Here is a 15,393-nt window from a genome sequence, read left to right as displayed (position 1 = left end):
TAAATTTCCTCTACCTAGCAATAGCATTCTGTCACCAACCTGTGACCTGACAAGGCTTGTGAAGTGCCTGGAATTGCAGGGGAGTTTGGACATTAGACATAGCAAGACAATTCCCATCAGGTAAACGTCCTTTGCCAGATGGCAGAAGGGATGTGGGAAAGGGGGGTGTAGGGAATGGAGGAGAACCAGGACTCTTGCTTGATATTCTGTTGACACAGCCTAAAATTGCACTGGTCTTTTTAGCTGCTGCATCACGCTGCTGACTTTTCCCACAGCCCTTGAGGGGGGACACTGGGAAGCGCCTGGAGCTGGATGGCAGAGTGCCATCCAGGGAACAGGAGGAGGTGGGCAGCCATTGGCCCTCCCAGAACCCCCAGGGTCTAACAGCTGCCCCACTTCAGCCTCTGTTGCTGCCGGCCCTGGCTGGAACTCACCAGGTGCAGGGGGAAAGACGGGTGTGTGGGGCACGGCTGGCATCTCCCCTCCCTTTGGGCGGGGCCTGAGGGCCCAGGCGAGCCAGCCGTTGCGGCTTCTGGAATGCGGTTCCTTAGCCTCTTTGTTCTTTCCCCTGCAGGGCAGGCCTGTTGACGGGCCGCTACCAGACCCGCTCCGGCATCTACCCCGGTGTGCTGTACCCTGGCTCGCGAGGAGGCCTCCCGCCTTCCGAGGTGACCGTGGCTGAGCTGCTGAAGAGCCGGGGCTATGCCACCGCCATGGTGGGCAAGTGGCACTTGGGGGTCGGACCCAACGGAACCTTCCTGCCCACCCGCCAGGGCTTCGACCACTACCTGGGGGTGCCCTACTCTCATGACCAGGTAAAGCAGGCAGAGGGGAGGTCGGGGCAGGTACTGGGGGAGGGGGGGTGGTTCAGGGACACGCAGGGAAAGTCCCCAGCGAGGGGCTGCCCGGGAGGACCCACGGAGGCCGAGCCAAGTGGCCCCTGCGATGCGGGCAGTGGGGAATGGACTGCTTGGTTCTGACCCGAACAACAGCAGCAGTGAGGATGAGGCTGGCCTTACCCACAGAGTTTATTTATTCATTCAGTTTGGTGTAGTGGTTAAGTGTGCGGACTCTTATGTGGGAGAACCGGGTTTGATTTCCCACTCCTCCACTTGCACCTGCTGGAATGGCCTTGGGTCAGCCATAGCTCTTGCAGAGGTTGTCCTTGAAAGGGCAGCTTCTATCAGAGCTCTCTCAGCCCCACCCACCTCACAGGGTGTCTGTTGTGGGGGGAGAAGACATAGAAGATTGTAAGCCACTCTGAGTCTCTGATAAGTCTGCAGTAAGAACATAAGAACATAAGAGAAGCCATGTTGGATCAGGCCAACGGCCCATCAAGTCCAACACTCTGTGTCACACAGTGGCAAAAAATGTTATATACACACATACACTGTGGCTAATAGCCACTGATGGACCTGTGCTCCATACACTGTGGCTAATAGCCACTGATGGACCTGTGCTCCATACACTGTGGCTAATAGCCACTGATGGACCTGTGCTCCATATTTTTATCTAAACCCCTCTTGAAGGTGGCTATACTTGTGGCCGCCACCACCTCCTGTGGCAGTGAATTCCACATGTTAATCACCCTTTGGGTGAAGAAGTACTTCCTTTTATCCGTCTTAACCTGTCTGCTCAGCAATTTCATCGAATGCCCACGAGTTCTTGTATTGTGAGAAAGGGAGAAAAGTACTTCTTTCTCTACTTTCTCCATTCCATGCATTATCTTGTAAACCTCTATCATGTCACCCCGCAGTCGACGTTTCTCCAAGCTAAAGAGTCCCAAGCGTTTCAACCTTTCTTCATAGGGAAAGTGCTCCAGCCCTTTAATCATTCTAGTTGCCCTTCTCTGCACCTTCTCTAAAGCTATAATATCCTTTTTGAGGTGCGGCGACCAGAACTGCACACAGTACTCCAAATGAGACCGCACCATCGATTTATACAGGGGCATTATGATACTGGCTGATTTGTTTTCAATTCCCTTCCTAATAATTCCCAGCATGGCATTGGCCTTTTTTATTGCAAACGCACACTGTCTTGACACTTTCAGTGAGTTATCTATCATGACCCCAAGATCTCTCTCTTGATCAGTCTCTGCCAGTTCACACCCCATCAACTTGTATTTGTAGCTGGGATTCTTAGCCCCAATGTGCATTACTTTGCACTTGGCCACATTGAACCGCATCTGCCACGTTGACGCCCACTCACCCAGCCTCAACAGATCCCTTTGGAGTTCCTCACAATCCTCTCTGGTTCTCACCACCCTGAACAATTTAGTGTCATCCGCAAACTTGGCCACTTCACTGCTCACTCCGAACTCTAAATCATTTATGAACAAGTTAAAAAGCATGGGACCCAGTACCGAGCCCTGCGGCACCCCACTGCTTACCGTCCTCCACTGCGAAGACTGCCCATTTATACTCACTCTCTGCTTCCTATTACTCAGCCAGTTTTTGATCCACAAGAGGACCTGTCCTTTTACTCCATGATTCTCAAGCTTTCTAAGGAGCCTTTGATGAGGAACTTTATCAAAAGCTTTCTGGAAGTCTTCTTCTTCTTAGGTAAAAAGACTCTTAACTGGGAGAACTGGGTTTGATTCCCCACTCCTCCACTTGCAGCTGCTGGAATGGCCTTGGGTCAGCCAGAGCTCTCGCAGGAGTTGTCCTTGAAAGGGCAGCTTCTGTCAGAGCCCTGTCAGCCCCACCTACCTCACAGGGTGTCTGTTGTGGGGGAAGGAGATGAAGGAGATTGTGAGACTCTGATTCAGAGAGAAGGGTGAGGTATAAGTGCGCGGACTCTTATCTGGGAGAACCGGGTTTGATTCCCCATTCCTCCACATACACCTGCTGGAGTGGCCTCAGGTCGGCCATAACTCTCGCAGCAGTTGTCCTTGAAAGGGCAGCTGCTTTGAGAGCTCTCTCAGCCCCACCCACCTCACAGGGTGCCTGTTGTCGGGGGAGAACATAAAGGAGATTGTGAGCTGCTCAGAGACTGAGATTCAGAGTATAGGGAGAGCCAGTGGTGTAGTGGTTAAGTGCACATACTCTTATCTGGGAGAACCGGGTTTGATTCCCCACTCCTCCACTTGCACCTGCTAGAATGGCCTTGGGTCAGTCATAGCTCTCTTATCTGGGAGAACCAGGTTTGATTCCCCACTCCTCCACTTGCACCTGCTGGAATGGTCTTGGGTCAGTCATAGCTCTCACAGAGCGGTCCTTGAAAGGGCAGCTTGTGGGAGAGCTCTCAGCCCCACCCACCTCACAGGGTGTCTGTTGTCGGGGAGGAAGATAAAGGATATTGTGAACCGCTCTGAGTCTCTGATTCAGAGAGAAGGGCAGGGTGTAAATCCATGGTCTTTTTCTTCTCTGTGAAACATTTCTCGTCTGCCTTTCTCCCTTGCAAAACTCAAGTATGAATGAAGACATTACTAAATAAATAAATAAATAGTAAACATAAAACGCACATAATTTACAATTTAAAAACTCAGGACTGCCGGTAAATAAGAACAAAATCAGTCAAATGGAGTACTAAATAAAACTGTCTTCAGCTGCTTTCTAAAGGCTGGAAGTGAGGTGGCCAAATGCACTTATCTGGGGAGATTGTTCCATAATGATGGGGCTGCCACCGAGAAGGTCCTGTCTTGTGTACTCACCAGATGAGCTTCTTTGATTGGTGGGACAGTCAAGAGGCTCCCTCCCTGTGATCCTAGTTCCTTCCTGGCCATGGACTTCAGGGAGAAGATGATCCTTCAGATAGCCACATTCCAAGCCATGGAGCGTTTTGCTAAAGCCTGTGTGGCTTCATTCTTTCAGCTTGGCTTCAGCCTCTTCTTCTCCTTGAAACACCTGAGTGGGAGACTTGTGGACAGAAGGACCATTGCATGGCTCCAGCGTTCCCTCTAAGTTGAGCTAGCTCACAGTTTTCTAGCCTCCATCTCACACCTTGTTGTCTTTGTGCAGGAAAAATGGCCCCAGAGCCAGCTAATTTATGCAGTCGCTCACAACTTTAATGCCAGTAGCTCACAAAACAGAATTTTTGCTCACAGGTCTCCACAACTTAGAGCAGGGGTGTCAAGCGTGCGACCTGAGGGCCAAATCAGGCCCCCAAGCAATTGTCCGCTTCCCTTTCCCTCTTTTTTGCTTCCTTCTGCATCGCAGCTTGCTTTGCGAGCCTTGATCAATAGGACAGGAGGTACAGAGCAAAACCTCTGTTTTCTCCACTGGCTGAGGCTCCTTCCTGGGAGAGGAAGTGGGGGAGGCGGAGTTTGCTTTGCCAGGCTCTCTCAATCACACAGCAGAACTACTGAGCCAAGCCCCTCTTCCTTCTATTGGCTGAGGCTCCTCCCCCTCCTGGTCCCCTGGGGAAGGAAGGAAAGAGCCAGAGCTGCCTTTGCCCAGTTCCCTGTTTCCCATGGGAGAGATACAAAGAAAGCACCTTTAAGACCAACGAGTGTTAATGTTTTAAGCATGTTTTATTTTAAGGGTTGTTTAAAAAAACAACAACCAACTTTAACTGTATTTGTCTGTGTCCTTGATAAAGTTTATATCTCTGCTACCTAATCTTAGCAGCCCCGTGGCACAGAGTGGTAAAGCAGCAGTACTGCAGTACTGTGATCTGAACTCCCTGCTCATGACCTGAGTTCGATTCCAGCGGAAGCTGGATTCAGGTCGCCGGCCCAAGATTGACTCGGCCTTCCATCCTTCCGTGGTCGGTCAAATGAGTCCGCAGCTTGCTGAGGGGAAAGTGTAAAAGACTGCGGAAGGTAAGGGCAAACCACCCCGTAAAAAGTCTGCCGTGAAAATGTGAAAGGGACGTCACCCCAGAGTCAGAAACAACTGGTGCTTGCACGGGGGACCTTTTCTTTCACCTAATCTTAAGTAGGTACACACATGGCCCAGCCTGACATGGTCTCCTTTATGTCAGATCTGGCCCTCATAACAAATGAGTTTGACACCCCTGGCGTAGCGGGAGCCTTGGCGTGGTCTCTTAGGGACACTCCTCCCCTCCCCTCTTTTGTTGCAGGGTCCCTGCCAGAACCTCACCTGCTTCCCCCCCAACACGAGATGCTTCGGCATATGCGACCAAGGCGTGGTCCTGGCCCCGCTCTTCTGGAACCTCAGCATCGTGGAGCAACCTGTCTCCTTCCCCCGCTTGGAAGCCCACTACGACGCTTTCGCCCGAGACTTCATCGCCACTTGTGCCCGCCGCAAGCAGCCCTTCTTCCTCTATTACGCCTCCCACGTGAGTTCTGGATCTGGCCTGGCCTGAGGCAGAGGGGAGGGGGCCAAGGAACAGCAGCAAAGAGGGGTCTTCCGGCAGGAACCAACTGAGCTGATATGTTCCCCCCTCTCCAGAGCCAGTTTGGTGTGGTGGTTAAGTGTGCGGACTCTCATCTGGGAGAACCGGGTTTGATTCCCCACTCCTCCACTTGACCTGCTAGCATGGCCTTGGGTCAGCCATAGCTCTCTTATCTGGGAGAACCGGGTTTGATTCCCCCCTCCTCCACCTGCACCTGCTGGAATGGCCTTGGGTCAGCCATAGCTCTCTTAACTGGGAGAACCGGGTTTGATTCCCCCCTCCTCCACTTGCAGCTGCTGGAATGGCCTTGGGTCAGCCAGAGCTCTCTTATCTGGGAGAACCGGGTTTGATTCCCCACTCCTCCACTTGCAGCTGCTGTAATGGCCTTGGGTCAGCCAGAGCTCTCTTATCTGGGAGAACCGGGTTTGATTCCCCCCTCCTCCACCTGCACCTGCTGGAATGGCCTTGGGTCAGCCATAGCTCTGTTGTGGGGGGGGGGGAGGTAAAAGGAGATTGTGACCACTCTGAGACCCTGAGATTCAGAGTATAGGATGGGATATAAATCTAATATCTTGTTCTAAGACAGCCAGTTTGGTGTAGTAGTTAAGTGCGCGGATTCTTATCTGGGAGAACCGGGTTTGATTCCCCACTCCTCCACTTGCAGCTGCTAGAATGGACTTGGGTCAGCCAGAGCTTTTGCAGAAGTTGTCCTTGAAAGGGAAGCTTCTGTAAGAGCTCTCTCAGCCCCACCCAACTCACAGGGTGTCTTGTGGGGGAGGAAGGTAAAGGAGATTGTGAGCCGCTCTGAGACTCTGAAATTCGGAGTGGAGGGTGGGATATAAATCCAATATCTTCTTCTTCCAGCACACCCACTACCCCCAGTTTGCCAGCCAGGAATACACCGGGAGGACGCCGAGGGGGCCTTTTGGTGATTCCCTCATGGAGCTGGACGGCTCGGTGGGGCGCCTCTTGCAAGCACTGCAGGAGAGCCGGGTCTGCGACAACACCCTGGTCTTCTTCACCTCAGACAATGGGTGAGTGACTCTCCCTGCTCCTTCCTTCAGGCATGATTGGGGAACTCAGAGAGGACCCCTGAAGAACAAAGATGCCAACTATGTTGCCCGGGGATGCTAGGAGGGCGGAGTTGCTTGTCTCTGGTGAGTGAGAACCAGTAGAGCACTGAATGAGGACCATGGAGAACCCCCTCCTCCCCACTGATTAGCTGTGAGCTCATTATGGAATCCCAGAATCCTAGAGTTGGAAGGGACCTCCAGGGTCATCTAGTCCAACCCCCTGCACAATGCAGGGAACTCACAAACACCTCCCCCTAAATTCACAGGATCCTCATTGCTGTCAGATGTCCATCTAGCCTCCGTTGAAAAACCTCCAAGGAAGGAGAGCCCACCACCTCCCCGGGAGGAAGCCTGTTCCACTGAGGAACCGCTCTAAACTCACAAACCCCTCCCCCTAAATTCACAGGATCCTCATTGCTGTCAGATGGCCACCTAGCCTCTGTTGAAAAACCTCCAAGGAAGGAGTGCCCACCACCTCCTGAGGAAGCCTGTTCCACTGAGGAACCGCTCTAAACTCACAAACCCCTCCCCCTAAATTCACAGGATTCTCATTGCTGTCAGATGGCCATCTAGCCTCTGTTGAAAAACCTCCAAGGAAGGAGAGCCCACCACCTCCCAAGGAGGAAGCCTGTTCCACTGAGGAACCACTCTAAACTCACAAACCCCTCCCCCTAAATTCACAGGATCTCCATTGCTGTCAGATGGCCATCTAGCCTCTGTTGAAAAACCTCCAAGGAAGGAGAGCCCACCACCTCCCCAGGAGGAAGCCTGTTCCACTGAGGAACCCCTCTAAACTCACAAACCCCTCCCCCTAAATTCACGGGCTCTTCATTGCTGTCAGATGGCCACCTAGCCTCTGTTGAAAAACCTCCAAGGAAGGAGAGCCCACCACCTCCCCAGGAGGAAGCCTGTTCCACTGAGGAACCGCTCTAAACTCACAAACCCCTCCCCCTAAATTCACGGGATCTCCATTGCTGTCAGATGGCCACCTAGCCTCTGTTGAAAAACCTCCAAGGAAGGAGAGCCCACCACCTCCCCAGGAGGAAGCCTGTTCCACTGAGGAACCACTCTAAACTCACAAACCCCTCCCCCTAAATTCACGGGCTCTTCATTGCTGTCAGATGGCCATCTAGCCTCTGTTGAAAAACCTCCAAGGAAGGAGAGCCCACCACCTCCCCAGGAGGAAGCCTGTTCCACTGAGGAAGCACTCTAAACTCACAAACCCCTCCCCCTAAATTCACGGGCTCTTCATTGCTGTCAGATGGCCATCTAGCCTCTGTTGAAAAACCTCCAAGGAAGGAGAGCCCACCACCTCCCCAGGAGGAAGCCTGTTCCACTGAGGAACCACTCTAAACTCACAAACCCCTCCCCCTAAATTCACGGGCTCTTCATTGCTGTCAGATGGCCACCTAGCCTCTGTTGAAAAACCTCCAAGGAAGGAGAGCCCACCACCTCCCCAGGAGGAAGCCTGTTCCACTGAGGAACCCCTCTAAACTCACAAACCCCTCCCCCTAAATTCACGGGCTCTTCATTGCTGTCAGATGGCCACCTAGCCTCTGTTGAAAAACCTCCAAGGAAGGAGAGCCCACCACCTCCCCAGGAGGAAGCCTATTCCACTGAGGAACCACTCTAAACTCACAAACCCCTCCCCCTAAATTCACGGGATCTCCATTGCTGTCAGATGGCCATCTAGCCTCTGTTGAAAAACCTCCAAGGAAGGAGAGCCCACCACCTCCCCAGGAGGAAGCCTGTTCCACTGAGGAACCACTCTAAACTCACAAACCCCTCCCCCTAAATTCACAGGATCTCCATTGCTGTCAGATGGCTATCTAGCCTCTGTTGAAAAACCTCCAAGGAAGGAGAGCCCACCACCTCCCAAGGAGGAAGCCTGTTCCACTGAGGAACCACTCTAATGGTCAGGAAGTTCTTCCTAATGTTGAGCCAGAACCTCTTTTGATTTAATTTCAACCCATTGGTTCTGGTACTATCTTCTGGGGCCACAGAAAAGAATTCCACCCCATCTTCTTATAGCACAGCCCTTCAAGGACTTGAAGATGGTGATCCTATCACCTCTCAGCTGCCTCCTCTCCAGGCTAAACATGCCCAGCTCCTTCAACCTTTCCTCAAAGGACTTGGTCTCCAGACCCCTCACCATTTTCATCACCCTCCTCTGGACCCGTTCCATAGGAGTTATCAGGCCTCATTTTGGGCAGGAGCTCAAAGGAGCACAGCTCCACAACCTCTAAATTGTATTGTGCTCTTTCTTTCTTACCCCCTAATCCCGGAATACTTGCTTTTGGGCTCCGTTGTTCAACCCCCATGTGAGAATTTTGCTGAACTCTTAAGATCTGACCAACTTTCTAATATTTTTCTCCACAAAAAAATGGGAAAGTAACCAAAACATATAAACACGTATACATTAGGAAGACAGATGGAAATCTTCATCATGCCACTGGGGCCACATAGGAGAAAGTCAGTTTGGTGTAGTGGTTAAGTGTGCGGACACTTATGCGGGAGAACCAGGTTTGATTCCCCCCTCCTCCACTTGCACCTGCTGGAATGGCCTTGGGTCAGCCATAGAGCTCTTATCTGGGAGAACCGGGTTTGATTCCCCCCTCCTCCACTTGCAGCTGCTGGAATGGCCTTGGGTCAGCCAGAACTCTCTTATCTGGGAGAACCGGGTTTGATTCCCCCCTCCTCCACTTGCAGCTGCTGGAATGGCCTTGGGTCAGCCAGAGCTCTCTTATCTGGGAGAACCGGGTTTGATTCCCCACTCCTCCACTTGCAGCTGCTGGAATGGCCTTGGGTCAGCCAGAACTCTCTTATCTGGGAGAACCGGGTTTGATTCCCCCCTCCTCCACTTGCAGCTGCTGGAATGGCCTTGGGTCAGCCAGAGCTCTCTTATCTGGGAGAACCGGGTTGGATTCCCCACTCCTCCACTTGCAGCTGCTGGAATGGCCTTGGGTCAGCCAGAACTCTCTTATCTGGGAGAACCGGGTTTGATTCCCCCCTCCTCCACTTGCACCTGCTGGAATGGCCTTGGGTCAGCCATAGAGCTCTTATCTGGGAGAACAGGGTTTGATTCCCCCCTCCTCCACTTGCAGCTGCTGGAATGGCCTTGGGTCAGCCAGAGCTCTCTTATCTGGGAGAACCGGGTTTGATTCCCCACTCCTCCACTTGCAGCTGCTGGAATGGCCTTGGGTCAGCCAGAACTCTCTTATCTGGGAGAACCGGGTTTGATTCCCCCCTCCTCCACTTGCAGCTGCTGGAATGGCCTTGGGTCAGCCAGAGCTCTCTTATCTGGGAGAACCGGGTTGGATTCCCCACTCCTCCACTTGCAGCTGCTGGAATGGCCTTGGGTCAGCCAGAACTCTCTTATCTGGGAGAACCGGGTTTGATTCCCCCCTCCTCCACTTGCACCTGCTGGAATGGCCTTGGGTCAGCCATAGAGCTCTTATCTGGGAGAACAGGGTTTGATTCCCCCCTCCTCCACTTGCAGCTGCTGGAATGGCCTTGGGTCAGCCAGAGCTCTCTTATCTGGGAGAACCGGGTTTGATTCCCCACTCCTCCACTTGCAGCTGCTGGAATGGCCTTGGGTCAGCCAGAACTCTCTTATCTGGGAGAACAGGGTTTGATTCCCCACTCCTCCACTTGCAGCTGCTGGAATGGCCTTGGGTCAGCCAGAGCTCTCTTATCTGGGAGAACAGGGTTTGATTCCCCACTCCTCCACTTGCAGCTGCTGGAATGGCCTTGGGTCAGCCAGAACTCTCTTATCTGGGAGAACCGGGTTTGATTCCCCCCTCCTCCACTTGCACCTGCTGGAATGGCCTTGGGTCAGCCATAGAGCTCTTATCTGGGAGAACCGGGTTTGATTCCCCCCTCCTCCACTTGCAGCTGCTGGAATGGCCTTGGGTCAGCCAGAGCTCTCTTATCTGGGAGAACCGGGTTTGATTCCCCCCTCCTCCACTTGCAGCTGCTGGAATGGCCTTGGGTCAGCCAGAGCTCTCTTATCTGGGAGAACCGGGTTTGATTCCCCCCTCCTCCACTTGCAGCTGCTGGAATGGCCTTGGGTCAGCCAGAGCTCTCTTATCTGGGAGAAGCGGGTTTGATTCCCCACTCCTCCACTTGCACCTGCTGGAATGGCCTTGGGTCAGCCAGAGCTCTCTTATCTGGGAGAACCGGGTTTGATTCCCCACTCCTCCACTTGCACCTGCTGGAATGGCCTTGGGTCAGCCAGAGCTCTCTTATCTGGGAGAACCGGGTTTGATTCCCCACTCCTCCACTTGCACCTGCTGGAATGGCCTTGGGTCAGCCAGAGCTCTCTTATCTGGGAGAACTGGGTTTGATTCCCCCCTCCTCCATTTGCAGCTGCTGGAATGGCCTTGGGTCAGCCAGAGCTCTCTTATCTGGGAGAACCGGGTTTGATTCCCCACTCCTCCACTTGCAGCTGCTGGAATGGCCTTGGGTCAGCCAGAGCTCTCTTATCTGGGAGAACCGGGTTTGATTCCCCCCTCCTCCACTTGCAGCTGCTGGAATGGCCTTGGGTCAGCCAGAGCTCTCTTATCTGGGAGAAGCGGGTTTGATTCCCCACTCCTCCACTTGCACCTGCTGGAATGGCCTTGGGTCAGCCAGAGCTCTCTTATCTGGGAGAACCGGGTTTGATTCCCCACTCCTCCACTTGCACCTGCTGGAATGGCCTTGGGTCAGCCAGAGCTCTCTTATCTGGGAGAACCGGGTTTGATTCCCCACTCCTCCACTTGCACCTGCTGGAATGGCCTTGGGTCAGCCAGAGCTCTCTTATCTGGGAGAACTGGGTTTGATTCCCCCCTCCTCCATTTGCAGCTGCTGGAATGGCCTTGGGTCAGCCAGAGCTCTCTTATCTGGGAGAACCGGGTTTGATTCCCCCCTCCTCCACTTGCAGCTGCTGGAATGGCCTTGGGTCAGCCAGAGCTCTCTTATCTGGGAGAACCGGGTTTGATTCCCCCCTCCTCCACTTGCAGCTGCTGGAATGGCCTTGGGTCAGCCAGAGCTCTCTTATCTGGGAGAACCGGGTTTGATTCCCCCCTCCTCCATTTGCAGCTGCTGGAATGGCCTTGGGTCAGCCAGAGCTCTCTTATCTGGGAGAACCGGGTTTGATTCCCCCCTCCTCCACTTGCAGCTGCTGGAATGGCCTTGGGTCAGCCAGAGCTCTCTTATCTGGGAGAACTGGGTTTGATTCCCCACTCCTCCACTTGCAGCTGCTGGAATGGCCTTGGGTCAGCCAGAGCTCTCTTATCTGGGAGAACCGGGTTTGATTCCCCCCTCCTCCACTTGCAGCTGCTGGAATGGCCTTGGGTCAGCCAGAGCTCTCTTATCTGGGAGAACTGGGTTTGATTCCCCCCTCCTCCATTTGCAGCTGCTGGAATGGCCTTGGGTCAGCCAGAGCTCTCTTATCTGGGAGAACTGGGTTTGATTCCCCCCTCCTCCACTTGCAGCTGCTGGAATGGCCTTGGGTCAGCCACAGCTCTCTTATCTGGGAGAACCGGGTTTGATTCCCCCCTCCTCCACTTGCAGCTGCTGGAATGGCCTTGGGTCAGCCAGAGCTCTCTTATCTGGGAGAACCAGGTTTGATTCCCCACTCCTCCACTTGCACCTGCTGGAATGGCCTTGGGTCAGCCATAGAGCTCTTATCTGGGAGAACCGGGTTTGATTCCCCACTCCTCCACTTGCAGCTGCTGGAATGGCCTTAGGTCAGCCATAGAGCTCTTATCTGGGAGAACCGGGTTTGATTCCCCACTCCTCAACTAGCACCTGCTAGCATGGCCTTGGGTCAGCCAGAGCTCTGGCAGAGGTTGTCTTTGAAAGGGCAGCTGTTGTGAGAGCCCTCTCAGCCCCACCCACCTCACAGGGTGTCTGTTGTGGGGGAGGAAGGGAAAGGAGATTGTGAGCCGCTCTAAGACTCTTCGGAGGGGAGGGCGGGATATAAATCCAATATCTTCATCTACCTCACAGGGTGTCTGTTGTGGAGGCGGGGGGGAGGCAAAGGAGATTGTGAGCCGCTCTGAGACTCTTATGAGTGGAGGGCGGGATATAAATCCAATATCTTCATCTACCTCACAGGGTGTCTGTTGTGGGGGAGGAAGGGAAAGGAGATTGTGAGCCGCTCTGAGACTCTCCGGAGTGGAGGGCGGGATATAAATCCAGTGTCTTCTTCTTCAATGTCTTCTTCTAGCCCGGAGACCATGCGCATGTCTCGGGGGGGCAGTTCAGGCCTCCTCAAGTGTGGCAAAGGGACGACCTATGAGGGCGGGATGAGGGAGCCCGCCATAGCTTACTGGCCTGGTCGCATCACTCCCGGTAAGTCCTGTCTGCTCCTGCCTGAAATTCATGGCTGCCATGAAGCAGGAGTTGTCTTTCGGCTGGCTCACTGTACTGTGCACATCATGGCACGGAGCCTGAGCACGAAGCCTAGAAACTGGAGACTGAATTTCATAAATCTCTTCTGTTTCCTGCAGTCCCTTGTCCTTACACAAGGTGCTTTTCTCTGACACGAGGACAAAGTGGCTTGTGTTGGGGAAAGTGCTGCTTCTTAGTGCTAGGGATTTGCAGCATCAGACCCTCTGGAGGTCCAACAATAGAGCATAGAAGGCAAGTCCTTCCCCTGATATGAATATTTGAAGAGCCCTGCTGGATCAGACCAGTGAGAGTCCATCTAGTCCAGCCTCCTGTCTCACAGTTCCTCTGGAGGGCCAACAACAGGGCAGAGAGGCCAAGGTCTTCCCCTGAGAAGAACATCAGAAGAGCCCTGCTGGGTAAGACCAGGGAGGGTCCATCTAGTCCAGCCTCCTTTCTCACACAGTGGTCAGCCAGTTTCCCTGGAGGGCCAACAACAGGGCAGAGAGGCCGAGGCCTTCCTCTGAGAAGAACATCAGAAGAGCCCTGATCTAGTCCATCTAGTCCTCCATCTAGTCCAGCCTCCATCTAGTTCAGCCATCTAGTCCAGCCCAGTGAGGGTCCATCTAGTCCAGCACTTTCCCCAACACAAGCCACAGGGGCCAACCAGTTCCTCTGGAGGGCCAACAACAGGGCAGAGAGGCCAAGGCCTTCCCCTGAGAAGAACATCAGAAGAGCCCTGCTGGGTCAGACCAGTGAGGGTCCATGTAGTCCAGCCTCCTGTCTCACAAAGTGGCCAGCCAGTATCCCTGGAGGGCCAACAACAGGGCAGAGAGGCCGAGGCCTTCCTCTGAGAAGAACATCAGAAGAGCCCTGCTGGATCAGACCAGGGTCCATGTAGTCCAGCCTCCTGTCTCACAAAGTGGCCAGCCAGTATCCCTGGAGGGCCAACAACAGGGCAGAGAGGCCGAGGCCTTCCCCTGAGAAGGACATCAGAAGAGCCCTGCTGGATCAGACCAGTGAGGGTCCATGTAGTCCAGCCTCCTGTCTCACACAGTGGTCAGCCAGTTCCTCTGGAGGGCCAACAACAGGGCAGAGAGGCCGAGGCCTTCCCCTGAGAAGGACATCAGAAGAGCCCTGCTGGATCAGACCAGGGAGGGTCCATCTAGTCCAGCCTCCTGTCTCACACAGTGGCCAGCCAGTTCCTCTGGAGGGCCAACAACAGGGCAGAGAGGCCGAGGCCTTCCCCTGAGAAGGACATCAGAAGAGCCCTGCTGGATCAGACCAGGGAGGGTCCATCTAGTCCAGCCTCCTGTCTCACACAGTGGCCAATCATTTCTCTCGAGGGCCAACAACAGGGCATAGAGGTTGAAGCTTTTCCCTGATGTTGCTTCTTGCCTCTGGGATTTAGAATGTGGGGATTCCTAGCAGCCGCCTTGGCTTGTAGCCAGTGAGAGAGCTCTCCTCCATAGATCTGTCTGCTCCCTTTTAAAAGCTGTTATTTTGTTTATGGGGGGGGGGGCGCGAAAGTACTAGCATGAAGTGAACATCTGTTGGCTTAATGGATGGTTGCTCTGTCTTCCCTCTGTCCTATTCCCTCCTGTCTTGGGCCAGGGGTGACCCATGAACTGGCCAGCACCTTGGACATACTGCCAACTCTAGCAGCTCTGGCGGGGGCGCCCTGCCCCAACATCACCTTGGATGGCTTCGACCTCAGCCCTGTCCTCTTTGGAAGCGGAAAGGTGAGCTTGGGGTGGCTTGTTCTACCTGATATCTTGAATGGCTGAAGGGAAGTGGGTGGTGAAGCCTGCTGTCTCTGAAGAACCAGTGTCACCTCTGGTGTCTTTAGGTCTGCTAGGAATAAGAGCATCAGAAGAGCCCTGCTGGGTCAGACCCGTGAGGGTCCATCCAATCCAGCCTCTTGTGTTACACAGTGGCCAGCCAGTTTTTCTGGAGGGCCAGCAATAGGACAGAAAAGCTGAGGCCTTTCCCTGAGAAGAACCTCAGAAGACCCTTGCTGGATCAGACCAGGGAGGGTCATAAGAATATAAGAGAAGCCATGTTGGATCAGGCCAATGGGCCATCCAGTCCAACACTCTGTGTCACAGAAGAACATAAGAGAAGCCATGTTGGATCAGGCCAATGGCCCATCCAGTCCAACACTCTGTGTCACATAAGAACATAAGAGAAGCCATGTTGGATCAGGCCAATGGCCCATCCAGCCCAACACTCTGTGTCACAGAAGAACATAAGAGAAGCCATGTTGGATCAGGCCAGTGGCCCCTCCAGTCCAACACTCTGTGTCACAGAAGAACATAATAGAAGCCATGTTGGATCAGGCCAGTGGCCCCTCCAGTCCAACGCTCTGTGTCACACAGTGGCAATTTTTTTTTGTGGCTAATAGCCACTGATGGACCTCTGCTCCATATTTTTATCTAAACCCCTTCCTGAGGTCTTCATTGTAAAATTTGGAGACCATTTTTATCTAAACCTGAGGCCTTCCCCTGATGTTGCCTCAAGGCTCTGGAATTCAGACACTGACTGCCTCTGAATGTGGAGGCTCCCCTCAGTCACCATGGCTTGTAGCCACTGATAGTCTTATCCTCCATGAGTCTATTGAATCCCCTTTTCAAGCTGTTTATTCCTGTGG

General features: G+C 53.5%; 1 protein-coding gene across 1 annotated transcript in view; it reads left to right on the top strand.

Moving 5' to 3' along the window:
* ARSA (arylsulfatase A) overlaps positions 1–15,393 on the top strand; it is a 60,576-nt gene that overhangs the window by 43,102 nt on the left and 2,081 nt on the right. Inside the window, exons 5-10 of the mRNA XM_060244527.1 lie at positions 276–344; positions 552–815; positions 5,023–5,241; positions 6,163–6,332; positions 12,583–12,707; positions 14,358–14,485. Coding sequence (XP_060100510.1) covers positions 276–344; positions 552–815; positions 5,023–5,241; positions 6,163–6,332; positions 12,583–12,707; positions 14,358–14,485 — 975 coding nt within the window. The remainder of the gene's footprint in view (positions 1–275; positions 345–551; positions 816–5,022; positions 5,242–6,162; positions 6,333–12,582; positions 12,708–14,357; positions 14,486–15,393) is intronic.

This window comes from Heteronotia binoei, chromosome 8 (assembly GCF_032191835.1).
Source record: "Heteronotia binoei isolate CCM8104 ecotype False Entrance Well chromosome 8, APGP_CSIRO_Hbin_v1, whole genome shotgun sequence".
NCBI lineage: Eukaryota > Metazoa > Chordata > Lepidosauria > Squamata > Gekkonidae > Heteronotia > Heteronotia binoei.
The sequence above is the reverse complement of the archived record's forward strand: the minus strand, read 5'-3'. Positions and strand labels throughout refer to the sequence as shown.